The sequence below is a fragment of the Bos indicus genome, chromosome 15, assembly GCF_029378745.1.
Source record: "Bos indicus isolate NIAB-ARS_2022 breed Sahiwal x Tharparkar chromosome 15, NIAB-ARS_B.indTharparkar_mat_pri_1.0, whole genome shotgun sequence".
NCBI classification, from domain to species: domain Eukaryota; kingdom Metazoa; phylum Chordata; class Mammalia; order Artiodactyla; family Bovidae; genus Bos; species Bos indicus.
This window is the reverse complement of record NC_091774.1, coordinates 46,997,228-47,013,491: the sequence shown is the minus strand read 5'-3', so window position 1 is coordinate 47,013,491 and position 16,264 is coordinate 46,997,228. Positions and strand designations below refer to the sequence as shown.

The 16,264-nt window shown below is 39.3% G+C and overlaps 1 protein-coding gene across 4 annotated transcripts in view; it reads right to left on the bottom strand.

The window, feature by feature from the left end:
- Positions 1-389: 389 nt before the first annotated feature.
- Positions 390-16,264, bottom strand: part of LOC139187318 (interferon-induced very large GTPase 1-like) — a 42,197-nt gene continuing 26,322 nt past the window's right edge. For all 4 annotated transcript variants that reach the window (XM_070803753.1, XM_070803751.1, XM_070803754.1 and 1 more), the window contains one exon: positions 390-9,510. In XM_070803753.1, the coding sequence (XP_070659854.1) occupies positions 3,929-7,543 (3,615 nt within the window). In that variant the 5' untranslated portion in view covers positions 7,544-9,510 and the 3' untranslated portion in view covers positions 390-3,928. The remainder of the gene's footprint in view (positions 9,511-16,264) is intronic.

The following is a 16,264-nucleotide window of genomic DNA, read 5'->3' as shown; positions in this document are numbered from 1 at the left end:
TTACAACTCTGGCCATCTCTAATCCCTGTGACCTACACTGGGCCCAGCATCTCCCACTTTTCATGACTATAGGATTCTCATCCCTATGAACTCTGTCACTCTACTCCAGTGTTCCTAATATCTCTCTTACTGACCTTAGCCCATTGACACTTTGATCCTGACCCCACCTTGATGGCACTTTACTCTCCACGACTATCACAGAAAACCATATTCATATGTTTCCATCTACCCTCATTCCCAACTTATGTCTAGCCATTTTGTAGGGAACTTTTGACACTGTCTCTGAATTGCATTTAGTAATCACTCTACTTAAATGCCTGAGGAATTGATAAAAAATTATTTGTTTATACACAAGAATTTTGCCTGAAAATCAAAGTTAATTATAATACTTCTTAGTTAAAAGTTTTAATGGACTTATTGAACAAATATGAAAAGCATTGAACAAATGTTAACATTGCACAGTTATCAAGGATGCAGTGATGTCAGAGACAGGTGCTATATTGTGCGTGGGTTCTGTTTTTATCACTATTTCAACTTTGTTCTATTTGGAGGCTCCTCCAACTCTCAGTGAGACTATTAAAGAACAAAAGGAAAATCCATCTATTCAAACAACTGCTTTCTATACAGCTTTTCTGTTTCATGATTTCTTCTGGAGACATGGTCACTTGACCTGAAACTGAAGAGTATGCTTGGGGCACAGAGATAGCAGAGTGAGTGCTCCTATCACTCCACTCTGAAGATCCAAGTCCTTTGATTGTTCTTCTTTGCACTGTATGTTTTCATACAGACTGTGGAGGGGTAGAGAGTGTACCCTTAAATAGAAGCCAATGAATGGCTCTATGTCAGACATGAGTAACTTTTTCCTTTGCATCAGGAGTCCTTCAGATCATCAGCTTTGAGAACCTAGCATAAGTCATTGTTTCAGAACGTATAGGTTTGCAGAATGGAGATTTCCTCCCTTCTCAGGTCCTTGGTTGGCTTCAGCATGTTCTCCGTTTTTATTTCTGATCATGACTCTATGGCTCAAATAGTGTGAAAAGACACAAAGGTGCTTGATTGGAGATAAGCATTTTCTTACATTTTAATATTCAGAAACATTTCTTATTGAATTATCACTATGGTTTAGTCACTAAGATGTGTCTGACTCTTGTGACCCCATGGACTGTAGCTAGCCAGGCTCCGCTGCCTATGGGATTCTCCAGGCAAGAATACTGGAGTGGGTTGCTATTTTCTTCTCCAGGGAGTCTTCCTGACCCTGGAATCGACCCCAGGTCTCCTGCATTGCAGGCAGACTCTTTACCGATTGAGCTATGAGGGAAGCCCCGATCTGGTCCACAGCCTTAATTAAAATGGCCCTTTTTCCCTGGTCATAAATCTTGTTCCATAAACGGGTCCTTCTCAGACTTGTACAGAGCTCTAGGCTCTGAATACCTAAACTCCAGTGAATTTTTTCTTTACCTTAAAAAAAAAAAAAACATGCACAGGCAAGTGCCAAAGTGCCCAGGAAGAAGAGAAAATGGTTAAATTAGAAAAAGTTATTTAACTTCTATTTTTCATACTTGTTTAATATTGTTTCCTGAATTGATGCAGGCTCTATCTTGGCCAAGTTTCTGTTTTTTTTTTTTTTAATTCCTATAATAAAATAGCTCTAAATGGCATTATATTTGAGAATTGGAAATCTTGAATTTCCTATGATTGTTTTTGCATTCAAGCATTAATAACTCTTCCTCACAATTTCATAGAGTGAAAAAAAATACACTTAGAAATGAAAAGAATTTGTAACTTCCAGTGAATAACTGTATGTTGATAAAAATATTCATATAGTTATTCTATAGATTTTGTAGCAGTCTGCAATGATTTTAATTTCCCTCTATAAAAATGAATTTCTTAAAGCTTTATATAATGTTACATGTTTAAAAATAAAAACATTCAGAATAATATAAAATATGCAGTTATATTAAATGGACTATTCAATTTTATCATGTACTCATATGTATCAGTTATCTGTTTTTAAAGAAGAAGGAATTGAGGCAAAGAAAAATAATGTTCTTACTCAAGAAATCTTCAACTCTTGCTATGATTGATTTAGTTTTAGATGTTTCATTTGAAAAAAAATTGATATGAGGAAGGTTTTCATTTTGAGTGGCTGGTATTTTAGGCTTGTTCTGGTAATGTGCCTTCTTGGTTTAGATACTGGAACTCTTATCTGGTCATCGAGTATTAATTTTTTTTCAAGTCATCAAGCACATCCTGCTTTGTGATTTTGTTCCAGGCATCAGGAATTTCACCTTTATTGATAAATCTTTTGTGATGTTTTTCTTCTAGCTTTGATCTGAAGTGACAGACAAACCATTTCCAGTATGGCTGGGTGGATGTGTCTGGGGTGATGCTCCATGTGGCATATTCCCCTCCTGCTTGTCGATAGGTCTTATATAGGATTGTCCTGCCATCATTCAAAACAAAATCACAATCACTTGCTACCAGACTAGTACAGTGTTCAATGACAAAATGGTCTGTTTGATACCACCCCCATCCACTGAGAGCCTTTGGACGGTGGAAGGGAACACTGTGGTCTCCTTCATGGGTAGGGATTGTGTTTGTACAAATTGCTTTACAGAAGGGACACTGTTTCCAGCAGCCACAGAGATGTTCAAAGAGCATTTTCTGGATTTCAGGAATCATTTCTTCTACAAGTCTAGACAAACAGTTCTGTTCTTCACTGTTCATTGCAGAATCCAAAGCTTTACTCATGGCCTCTTTGATAAACTCGATATCTTTTATCTCCTGGTGTTCAATGCTTATTAAGTCTTTTCGTGGGAAGATCAAGGTACTCCCCAGGTGATCACAGAACAAATCTAACCACCCAGACACTGTGCTGCTTTTATCTTTAGCTATTGCTGTAGATGCATGTATAGCTGAGAGGATGGCAATCTTGATGTCATCTAAACTCATTTGTAGAAAAGTCTTTATTTTTTCACTTCCTGTGTCAGACAAATATCTTTTAACATGGTTTTCAATGTAATTCTTAAAAAATGATTCTGGATTATGAAGGTACTGGCAGTAGTTATCAAAATTTTCCTCTTCTGCCAGAGAGATGAGAATGTGTTTCTCCAGGTTAGCTCTGTTTTCACTGAATGCCCGGCAGGTGGTTCGAATGTCCCCAGCAATTTTGAGGGCCATGTTTTTCCTTATGGTGCTGGAGACAGCAGGTGTGAGTTTCTTCCACAGAAAATCAACAAACATTTTAATTGAAGTTGCTCCTTGACAAGAGATCTTAAAGCTCATGAAGAAATCATCTTTCTTGCATTGCAGATAGTGTACAGGATCATTTGCCCTCTTGAATGCCTTGTGCATCTCCTTAAACTTCACTGATGCTCTTTGGAATAAATACAATGATAAGTCTATTTCATATTTTCTTGTAAATGTGTATCTTTTCTGAGTGGGTTCAGACTTCACCTCCTCTTCTATTATTCTCAGGATTTCATGGAAATAAGTTAGATTGTAATCATGCTTTTGCTGACATATTTTGTTAACAGTTTCATTAACTTTTGAAATAAGGCAGTCAGTAGTTGTATTTATGGAGTGTATATCCTGGTTCTCTATTGTCATTGTAGAGAGTTCCCCAGATTTCCTGTTCATCTTAACATGGTTATCATAGTTGATTTCAAACTTTTCTCCAGAAGAGTTCTTCAGTATGCTTACTATGTCTTTTTCCTTTTTGAAATATTCCAAAAGGATGTTTTCAGAATCCACTTTAATTTCAGGGTCTGTGGCTGGAGGGAGACTTGAGGACACATCATAGACCCATTTTTTCCAAACTGAGTTGAATTTCTCATGGAGCTCTTCCTCGCTCAATTCGGTGCCATTTAGTGATAAAGCCAAATTCCGGCTTTTTTCCAATAATTCCTTTTCATAACTTGACTTTTTGTTATCCAGTTTTTCTTGATTTTTTTTTTAAACTAATAAGTTCTTTGGCTTTTCTTTGGACATCTAAAATTAGTTCCTCTTTAAGGGTTATTAGTTTATTTTCAAAATTTCCTTTCCACTGAACCAGCACTTCACTATCTGGGTCTTCATAAAAATATTTTTCAAGTTTTTGCTTGATGGCTTCATATATCTCTCTAACAGAAGCCTCCAGGGTATATGTTTTGAGTGTCTGAATTTTTCCATTCTGAATCTGGTTGATCAGCTGGTCCTGTAATCTCTGCATATGACTCCTCAGCTCCCATGTCCAGGAGTTATACATGGTTTCCAGTTTGCTCATGGCCATGACTTCTTGAGTGTTCCTGAAACTGAAAATAAAGTTCTCATTCAGTAGGGCTCTCCACAGATCTTGAACTCGGAATTTTACATCTGATATCTTCATGATGCTTCCCCTCGATTCCTGTTGGGCAGTCACAAGAATTCTGCTTTTTAGTTCCTGAACATTGTGGCTGTAGCGAGGATTGGGAGGGGCCATTGGGGGATTGCCATCCCAGAGGTGAGCAAAGTAGTAGACGTGGGTGTTGACGTCAAACTTAATGACATCACTAAAGCAGCTTACATTGGAGCACTGCTCTTCCTCAGCTGCTATTGCTGCCATTTTGTCCAATGTCTGCTTTAGCCGCCTTCTTCCTTCCATATTTTGGTCTTTAGCTGTAACTTCCCCCACATTCTGATGGACAAAGAGATAAGTGGGAGAGATTTTTACTTGTTTCATCCTCAGAAAAGCTTGGACAACTATTTGTAGAATATCTTGCATTTCTGATGGATTTCCCCCCATAATATTGATCAGAGTCAAGTTTCCAATTCCAATGACAAAGGTTGCCAACTCATTGTCATGATTCTGGGACTTGTTGCTGAGTTCTGGGGCTCGAAGTCCCTCTGTGTCCACAACAAGCACAAAGTCAAAGCCAAGTTCAGCTGTGAATGTCTCCTCCACTTTCAGAAGCTGCATGTAGGCCCCCCGGGTACACCTCCCAGCACTGACAGTGAACTGCAGCCCAAAAAGGGCATTCAGCAGGGTGGACTTCCCTGAACTCTGCAGGCCAAGGACAGAGAGAACAAAGAGCCGCTTGTTTCCAAGTTTCTCAGAGAGCTTGTCAAAAACAGCTGCCACCCACCTCAGGGGCACATATGAAACATCCCCATCTAGCAGCTCAATGGGAACCCCAGATATCATCAGATCTGCAGCAATGTGGGGAAGGGAGAAAAATAGGGTATCTTTCATGGGTGAAGCTTCTTCCAGAGCTTCATAGATCTGGCCAACTTCTCTGAGAATGTGCTCAATTCCCAAGGTACAGTCATTAATCTCTCTGGAAATAGCTTCTATGTCATTTTGCCAGTCTTTCAGAGAGCTACTCTTTGGGGCCTCTTGGTTTTCTTTTTGAATCAATTCCTTTTTCTTCTCATTTAGATTTTCCAAGTGTCCTGCAGTCAGGTTGTCCAAAGCTACATTCAGCCATTGGAGGAAGTAGAGTTTGGTGTGAGTTTCTGAATGATTTTGGAGAATTTCAAGGACAGAACGCATTAAAGCATTGAGAGGAAAGGCTTTTCTGAACTGTTCATGTCTTATCATTTGTTTTTCTGTCTCAGTCTCACTTTTGTGTTGTTCAATGCTGCGATTCCCCTTTTCTCTCAGATGATAGAGTTCTTTGTCCTTTTTACACCAAAGTTGCCACAGTTTTCCCTGAAGAGGTAGTAAGTTTTCCTTGACCTGAGGTATTTCCATTTCTCTCAATAGGGTAATTATAGCCTCTGCCTTTTCTTTGGCTTCCTTGCAATGTCTCTGGTTTGCATCAATAAGCATTCCTTGCTTGTGAGCAACCTGGGCACAGTTTTCCAAGCTGAGTGCAGTGTTAGAGAGCTCCAGCAAACGTCTGATTGTAGTTGTGAGCTCCCCTATTAATTCTGCCTCATTTCTGTTCCTGATCCCAATTCTCACTCTTGGGCCAGAGTCATTGACTGTGATTTTCCCTTTATCATCAAGCAAGAAGATTAAAGGTTTTGATGACTGACACATGTCACGGACTATTTTTTGGTTTCCTTTATTATCCTCAGAAGTTGACATGAGGACCACAATTATGGAAGAGACCTCCTGCAAAAAGGCCAGTTGCTTCTCATATTCCTTTGCATCTCCATGAAGATTGGTAAAGGTCAAGCAGTTGTCAAATCTGTCCTGCTCTTCCACCCCAGGACAGAACCAGGCGACTTCCACCACTCCTCCCATCAAGAGATAGTCTCTGCTGCTGCCTTTGCAGTGTCGGTGAAAAAAGACATCATGTTTGCGTTCACTGAGAAGACAGTTCATGATCTGAGATTTGGAGGCAGAGAAGCCAGTTCCAGCTCTAATAAAGGACACAATGGGGGCAGAAACACGACACATCTGTTGATTCGTGTAATTGTCCTTCTCCCCTTTTATTGATTTCCCTACTTGCTGCCAGCTCCTTCGAATTTGACTGAGAGACCAGAGAGAGAATTCAATTTGAGCATTGCAAGGATTAGGTATGAGAAGGGGGAGGGCAAACTGACAAATGGAAAGTTTGTCCAAAATATGTTGTCTGGCAAAATCATCTGCACAGTGAAGAATTGCCATCTGAATATCCATAGGGTGAACATAGGGTCTGACATTAGTGGCTGCTGAAGGCTCAGTAGGATGAGCACTTTCTTCAGGTAGATCTTCATATGGATCAAAAGCCTCCTTTTCTTGATTTGAGGTGCTTGAATAGACTTGGTTCTCTGTGTATTCTTCATGTTTGATGATCAGGTATCTCAGCCCATAATCCAGCATCAATAGCTTCTGTAGGAAATAGAAGGGAAGTTCTCTTTCAGAGCAGGGCTGGGTGTTGTACACAGAAGTCTTGTGGATTAGTTGGAAGTTAGCTCTGCTCATTTTTCTTGGGTAGTAATGTTCTAGGCCTAGACGCTGGAGTAAATCTTGGAAGGCTCCATTTTCTATGACTTCCTCCTTTTTCTTTTCATTATCATGTGGTTCATGGGGCTCTTTCTTTTCATGGAAGACACTTTGCAATTCTTTTATCACCTCCTCCACTTGCAATGAAGAGACAGCAGCCTCATATTTCCCATCAATGAGCAGTCTTAAGTCTTTTTCTAGGTTTTCCCAATCATGATCTCTGCGATTGGTGAGGACATATACAACTTCTTTAGTCAAAGATCGTCCCATGTATTGTTTGATCAATGCCAAGTGTTGTGTTTTCTCCTCTGGAGAAATAGCTTTGATACCTACTGTTGCTGTCAGACCTGTGAGCACCAGAAATGCCTGAGCCCTGTAGTTGCAAATATTTTTGAGCTCTTGGTATTTATTTTGCGCAGTTTGCATTTTATCCAATAGGAAGTCTAACTCATCATGCCCCAGGGGATACTGAAATTTATTGTCACCCACATGATATCCTGCACCAGATGCTATCAAAAGTAGCAAGATGCGTGTGTCTGGCTTCCCCATTTCTTGGAGGTTTTTCAAGAAGGAGCCAAGAGACAAGCTGACCTTGTAAGTCAGCTTTCTTTGAGCTTCCTCCACCAACTTTGTGGATCCAGAGTTTGCCATTACTTCCCTAAGGTCATTCTTTTTTTTTTTTTAATATTTCAATTAACTCGGAAAATTGGGTGATATGGACATTGTCTTCCTTTGGTTCTGACTGAAATATCCATTGCATAATGGAATGAGCCTGAGGAAAGTTTTTTACTTTATGGATGTGAGGATCCAAAAGACTGCTCACCTGAGATTTAATATACTTCGTTCCACAATTGGAAGATTTTTTGCAAAAGTTGACAGTGTTTACCAGAGATTTCTTCAGACCCAAGTTTTTGAGACGTGTATTAGTCCAAATGGTATTACTTTCAGTTTTTTGACTCAATCTTTGCATGCAATTTCTCAGCCTTCCAGGCTGTTCTTCAGGATTAAAAACTTCGCAGGATTTCACATCCTCTAGGACAATCCTAGCCTCCTTCTTAATATTCAGTAATTCTTCTCTCTCCTGGATCTGGGCAGTGAGTTCAGTCAGATCAGTATAGCTGTCTTTCAGGCAGTTAGCTACTTTAAAAGGATCCTTAAAATCACTTCTGTGGCCAGAGAGGACAATGTCCCAAACAGGTACCAGCTGAAGTCCACGGTCAATGACACACCAGGTTTGATTATTGGCAACTAGACCTTCTTTCCAGTCAGAAAGGCCATTTGCTACTGGTGGGCCACCTGTCTGAGCCACAGATAATTTGACTTTGGTATGGAGATTTTGGAAGCTTGTTCTCTGAGAGGCTTTTTTCAAATGACAGTCTGACATATCCAGACCTGTACCAATGTTCACTCCAAAGCCACTGGAACTGCCCCTTATGTAACTATCCAGGGCCTCTGCTGCTTGCTGTTTCACTTCTGCCAGCTGCTCTTTTTGGAAACCCTCTGAAATGGCTTTCCACCAGTAGATTCCTCCCAGGTGCAGAGGGCCCTGGTTAGCATGAGAACCAAACCTCTGGAAGAAGGCTTCAACCCTATGCCTCAACAAGTGTAGTTTGTCTGGGTCTTCTGACTTACCCAAAAGGTCTTCAATGCATTTTAATTCCTGGAGAGCAGCATTGGAAAGTTGGAGCTGGTCAATGGGAAAGTGGAAGGAGGCCAGTGGGATATAGCTGAACTTGGTTGAGCAGAAATAAGAGTGTGTAGAATGTGACTGTTGTATTTTCTTGGATTCTGAATGCATGCTATGATCCATACCAGCTTCCAGGCTAATTCCCCAACCTCCACCCTTTGCTAAGGCAGTTACACTGAAGCCCAGCTTCTCTACAGTCTGAGTGAACATGGATTCTTCTTGAGAAGATGTAAATTCCTTCATTTCTGTCCATGTACCCTGAGTAGGGCCAAGGAGTACAAACTCCGTGGGGATGCAGAGTAGCTCCTCTTTCTTCCCTATAAGACACCTTTGGTCACTGGTTTTGTAAATTCCCTGTAGGGCTAGTCCTCCAGAAGCATGTCTCACCAGTTCTCTATCTGAAAGATTTTTCCTGTGAGAAAGTGCCCCCTTCATGACCTTGAGTTGTCTCTGCATATCTTCCATGACTTCTCCTGGGGGGTTTTCAGGTGATGGCCAGACTTCTTTGGGGATCTCCATTGTTTGCCTCAGCACTGCTTCCTTTTTCCTCACTGCCTCTTCCTGTTGTTGCCTCTGTTCTGCCAGCATTTCTCTTTGTTCCTGCAGTGCCTGTTCTGCCTCCATCTTCCTTTTCTTTAATGATTCCACCCAAGACTCCTGTAACTCTGAAAGAGTATTTGAGCATGACAGGTTAAGCAGTTTCTCCAGGGCCCTTTTCTCCCAGGAATGTTGCACCTGGCATTTCAGTTTCTGGAGGTCTTTTTCTTCTAGTGTTGTAAGGCATGGGCAGAAGTCACACCCAGGTGTTCCTGCAGCTTTGACAACTAGTATTCAACTGCCAGTCCTACTTCTCTGAGCATCTCTTGGAGATCTTGCCTATTTTTGCCTCTAAACAGGGGTTCATTGGGCCTAGACTCTGCTGTGTCCATGGCTATGGGAAGAAAAGACACTCAGTTAGCCTGTTGCATGTTAATATGCAGAATTCTGTGACTAATTTGCAGAAATCAGTTGCTTTTCTATACACTAATAATGAATTATCAGAAAAAAATTTCAGGGAACAGTCCCATTTATGATCATACTGAAAAGAATAAAATACCAGAGAATAAACTTAACCAAGAAGGTGAAAGACCTATATTCTGAAAACTATAAACACTGATAAAAGAATTTGAAAATGATAAAAAGGAATGGAAAGATATCCTGTGTTCCTTGATTAGAAGGGTTAATGTTGTTAAAAATGTCCATACTATCCAAAGCAATCTATAGATTTAATACAGTCACTATCAGAATACCCAGGATACTTTCACAAAAGTAGGACAAATTAATTCTAAAAATTGTTTTGGAACCACAGAAGACTCAATTGCAAGCTGACTGGAGAAAAAAAATAGCTGGATGTGTCACGTTCCCTATGCAGACTATACTACAAAGCTACATTAATAAAAAGAGCATGACATTGACATAAAAGCAAACATATAGATCAATGGAATAGAATAGAGAGCCCAGAAATAAACCTACACACTTATGGTCAATAATCTATGACAAAAGAGGTGAGAAAACAATGGAAAAAAAATTCCAATAAATGATGCTGGGAAAATTGGATAGCTACATTAAAAGAATATTAGGAAAAAGTAGGCAAAGAATAAATAGATGTTTCTCCAAAGAAGACATACAGATGACCAACAGGCACATGAAAAGTCACTCAACGTTGTTAATTGTCAGGGAAATGCAAATCAAAATGATAATGAGGTATCACCTCAAGCCAATCATAATGGCCATCATCATATATTCTACAAATAATAAATGCTAGAGAGGGTGTAGAAAAAGGGAACCCTTGTATACTGTTGCTGAGAATTTAAGTTGGTTTAGCCACTATGGAAAAGATTATAGTTTCCTCAAAAGTGAAAAATAGGATCACAATATTACCCAGCAATTCCAGTCCTGGATATATATGCAAAGGAAGTGAAGACAGGATATTGAAGAGATATATGCACCTCCATGTTTACTGAAACATTATTAACAATAGCCAAGATATGGAAACAGCCTAAGTGTCAGCCCATGGCTTAATGGATAAAGCATATGTGATACAGCATGCACAGACACAGACACACAGTGGAATATTATACAGTCACAAGAAAGAGGGAAGTCCTGCCATTTGTGTGTGACAACATGGATGGACCTTGAGTGCATTACGCTAAATGAGATAAGTCAGACCAAGAAAGAGAAATTCTGTATCATATCACTTACATGTGGAATCTAAAAAAGCCAAACTTGTAAAACCAGAGTAGTATGGTGGTTACCAGGATTGGAAGGTGTAGGAATTAGGGAGATACTGTTTAAAGGTACAAATGTGCCATCAGTAGATAAATAAGTCCTAGACATCTAGGCTTCCCTGGTGGCTCAGATGGTAAAGAATCCGCCTGCAATGCAGGAGACCTGTGTTTGATCCCTAGGTTGGGAAGATCTCCTGGAAGAGGGCATGGCAACCCACTCCAGCATTTTTGCCTGGAGAATCCTTATGGACACAGGAGCCTGGCAGGCTACAGTCCATGGGGTTGCAAAGAGTTGGATACAACTGAGCGACTAAGCAGAGCACATAGCACACATAGTGATTATAAATAATGGTATGCTATGCTATGCTAAGTCACTTCAGTTGTGTCCGACTCTGTGTGACCCCATAAACGGCAGCCCACCAGGCTCCCCTGTCCCTGGAATTCTCCAGGCAAGAACACTGGAGTGGGTTGCCATTTCCTTCTCCAATGCATGAAAGTGAAAAGTGAAAGTGAAGTCGCTCAGTTGTGTCCAACTCTTAGCGACCCCATGGACTGCAGCCTACCAGGCTCCTCAGTCCATGGGATTTTCCAGGCAAGAATACTAGAGTGGGGTGCCATTGCCTTCCCCAATTATAAACAATATACTGTATTATAAACGATAAAGTTGCCAAGGGACTTAATCTTATTTGTTCTCACCACAATAAAGAAATGCTACTGTGATGAGATAGAGGTGTTAGCTAACTCTATCTTGGTCCTTTGGTGATATAAAAATGTATCGTATCAGAACATTGTATACCTTAGACTTATGCAAGGTTATATGTTAATTTATCTCAATAAATAAAATGCACTTCTTAGCTGATTTATACTTGTCACCCTCTTCTCACTCTTCCTCTGACACTAGTTAATACCATTATATATATCTATTTTATATTATAAACTATATATGTATAATCAAATTCTCTTTATCTACTGATTCCATCTTAATGTGTGTATGTAGAACCAAATACTCTTATATGCAGTGTTGTCTCAATGTTATGTTTTTAACCACCTTGTCTTTGACACATTATATGAGATGAGATTTCACACATTTCAACTTCACACATAATTCAGGTTTCCTCTCTTATTGTATTTCCTGTCCTACTGAATGTCACTATTATAATCCTATGCATCCTCTTCCTCCTAATGTGAATGTAGTTTCATGTCCTTTCAAATTATCCTTTTCAATCTCTCCTAAATCTCAATTCTTTTTAATCCCCTACCACCTCTCCCTTAGATTTTTCCTTCATTTTTGTCTTTACTGAATCACTCTAATTGTCATGTCATCTTACAGTCATTTTGATTTTGTGCTTTCCATCTTCACCAATGTCACTAAAATTTGAATCTAAATTTAATGGCAGACTCAGTAATTCAAAAAACAGCTTTTTTGGGCTTCTCTGGTGGACAGTGGTTAGGAATCCACCTTGCAATGTAGGGAACACTGGTTTGATCCCTGGTCCAGGAAGATCCCACATGCCACAGAGCAACTAAGCCTGTGACCACAACACCTGCGCCTGTGCTTAGAGCCCATGTGCTGCAACTACTAAAACCCATGTGCCCTACGGGCTGTGCTCCACAATAAAAGAAGCCATAACAATGAGAAGCCCTGGGTATATATGCAAAGGAAGTGAAGACAGGATGTGGGTGAGATATATGCAGTGTGCATATGCACACTGCAACTAGAGTAGCCCCCACTTACTGCAAATAGAGAAAGCCTGCACACAGCAATAAGGACCCAGTGCAGCCAAAACATAATTAGAAGAGAGAACAACTTTTCCAACTGAGTTATCTAAAATATCTAAATTTTTAAGACAAATTCTTTGAAGTCTCAAGGAATTAACTTATATGCAGAGTACATCATGAGAAATGCTGGACTGGAAGAAACACAAGCTGGAATCAAGATTGCCGGGAGAAATGTCAATAACCTCAGATATGCAGATGACACCACCCTTATGGCAGAAAGTGAAGAAGAACTAAAAAGCCTCTTGATGAAGGTGAAAGAGGAGAATGAAAAAATTGGCTTAAAACTCAACATTCAGAAAATGAAGATCATGGCATCTGGTCCCATCACTTCATGGGAAATAGATGGGGAAACAGTGTCAGACTTTATTTTGGGGGGCTCCAAAATTACTGCAGATGGTGGCTGCAGCCATGAAATTAAAAGATGCTTACTCCTTGGAAGGAAAGTTATGACCAACCTAGATAGCATATTGAAAAGCAGAGACATTACTTTGCCAACAAAGATTCGTCTAGTCAAGGCTATGGTTTTTCCAGTGGTCATGTATGGATGTGAGAGTTGGACTGTGAAGAAGGCTGAACGCCGAAGAATTGATGCTTTTGAACTGTGGTGTTGGAGAAGACTCTTGAGAGTCCCTTGGACTGCAAGGAGATCCAACCAGTCCATTCTGAAGGAGATCAGCCCTGGGATTTCTTTGGAAGGACTGATGCTAAAGCTGAAACTCCAGTATTTTGGCTACCTCATGGGAAGAGTTGACTCATTGGAAAAGACTCTGATGCTGGGAGGGATTGGGGGCAAGAGGAAAAGGGGATGAGAGGGGATGAGATGGCTGGATGGCATCACTGACTCGATGGACGTGAGTCTGAGTGAACTCTGGGAGTTGGTGATGGACAGGGAGGCCTGGCATGCTGTGATTCATGGGGTCGCAGAGTCAGACACGACTGAGCAACTGAACTGAACTGAACTGAATAGTAAGTGATGTTGAGCATGTTTTCATGTGTTTATTAGCCATGTGTATGTCTTCTTTGCAGAAATGTCATTTTAGGTCTTTTGCCCACTTTTTGATATGATTGTTCATTTTTCTGGTATTGAGCTACATGAGCTGCTTGTATATTTTGGAGACTAATTCTTTGTAGGTTTTTTCATTTGGTATTACTTTCTCCCATTCTGAGGACTGTCTAAGGTAAGTGGATTTTATCTTCAAATAATAATTAGAGACAGCAATGACCTCAACAGCACTGATGGAAGCCAGAAGGCAGTAGGATGGAAGGTTAAACCTACTGAAAGAAAACATCTGATAAAGTAGGATTCTATACAGAGTTTAAAATATCCTTAAAGAATTATGGTGAAAGAAAAACATAATTGAAAACAGCACAGTAACAAAATTTGCTACCTAGAAATGCACATTGAAGGAACTACTAAGGCATGTTTTTTCAGGAGAAGGAAAATATCACCAATGAATAGTCAGAGATGCAGGAAAAGATGGTGAGGAACAAAGGAATAAATATATGGGAAAATCTAAATAAATGCATAAAACAGTGGGGTTTAAAATACATGATGGCAATTGCATTTAGGCTGGAGTCTGCAACCAAATGGATTGAAAAGACCCTCAGTTCCTTGGGGTATTTGAGAGGAAGGTCAAAGATTCTATTGATTTTTTAGAATATATGTTGCAATTTCTAGAACAATGTCAAATATAAGAGTCAAGAATATATAACTGTAAAACTAACACAGGAAAATAAAATAAGAAACATTTTATTGTACAACTTACCAAATTTGTGGGCTACAGTGAAAGGGCGTGCTTAGAGGGAAATTTACATTGAATGCATACATAACAAAAGAATAGTTATATGAAAACAATAATCTAAGTTTCCATCTGAGGAAATGAAGAGAAAATTGAATCCAAATAAGCAAGAGAAAAGAAATAAGAACTAAAAAACCAATAAAATTGAAAACAGGAAATCAATAGAAAAAAAATCAGTAAAAGTACAACATGATTCTTTGGAAATACCAACAAAACTAATAATTCAGACTGTGAAAAGAGGGAAGACAAATTACTAATATCAGAAGTAAAATATGGGTTATGGATATGAATTCTGTAGACTTTGAGGGATGAAAAAAAGAGTACTATGAAAAACTGTTTGCTCTTTTTTTTTTTTTTTTTTTCTTTTAGAAGACAGGAGGCCTTTTATTTATTTATTTATTTTTACATTTTAATTATTATATCTTTTTTCTTTTTTTTAAATTTAATTTAATTTTATTTTTTTTGTTTTTTTTTTTTTTACATTTTTATCCAATTTATTTTTTTTTAATTTTATTTTAATTTTTAAACTTTACACAATTGTATTAGTTTTGCCAAACATCAAAATGAATCCATCACATTATTTTTAAACTTTACAATATTGTATTAATTTTGCCAAATATCAAAATGAATCTGCCACAGGTATACCTGTGTTCCCCATCTTGAACCCTCCTCCCTCCTCCCTCCCCATACCCTCCCTCTGAGTCGTCCCAGTGCACCATCCCCAAGCATCCAGTATCGTGCATCGAACCTGGACTGGCGACTTGTTTCATACATGATATTATACATGTTTCACTGCTATTCTCCCAAATGTCCCCACCCTCTCCCTCTCCCACAGAGTCCATAAGACTGATCTATACATCAGTGTCTCTTTTGCTGTCTCGTACACAGGGTTATTGTTACCATCTTTCTAAGTTCCATATATATGCGTTAGTATACTGTATTGGTGTTTTTCTTTCTGGCTTACTTCACTCTGTATAATAGGTTCCAGTTTCATCCATCTCATTAGAACTGATTCAAATGTATTCTTTTTAATGGCTGAGTAATACTCCATTGTGTATATGTACCACAGCTTTCTTATCCATTCATCTGCTGATGGGCATCTAGGTTGCTTCCATGTCCTGGCTATTATAAACAGTGCTGCGATGAACATTGGGGTACACGTGTCTCTTTCCCTTCTGGTTTCCTCAGTGTGTATGCCCAGCAGTGGGATTGCTAGATCATAAGGCAGTTCTATTTCCAGTTTTTTAAGGAATCTCCACACTGTTCTCCATAGTGGCTGTACTAGTTTGCATTCCCACCAACAGTGTAAGAGAGTTCCCTTTTCTCCACACCCTCGCCAGCATTTATTGCTTGTAGACTTATGGATTGCAGCCATTCTGACTGGTGTGAAATGGTACCTCATAGCGGTTTTGATTTGCATTTCTCTGATAATGAGTGATGTTGAGCATCTTTTCATGTGTTTGTTAGCCATCTGTATGTCTTCTTTGGAGAAATGTCTATTTAGTTCTTTGGCCCATTTTTTGATTGGGTCATTTATTTTTCTGGAGTTGAGCTGTAGGAGTTGCTTGTATATTTTTGAGATTAGGGTCATAGGGGTCCCAGAAGAAGAAGACAAAAAGAAAGACCATGAGAAAATACTGGAGGAGATAATAGTTGAAAACTTCCCTAAAATGGGGAAGGAAATAATCACCCAAGTCCAAGAAACCCAGAGAGTCCCAAACAGGATAAACCCAAGGCGAAACACCCCAAGACACATATTAATCAAATTAACAAAGATCAAACACAAAGAACAAATATTAAAAGCAGCAAGGGAAAAACAACAAATAACACACAAGGGAAT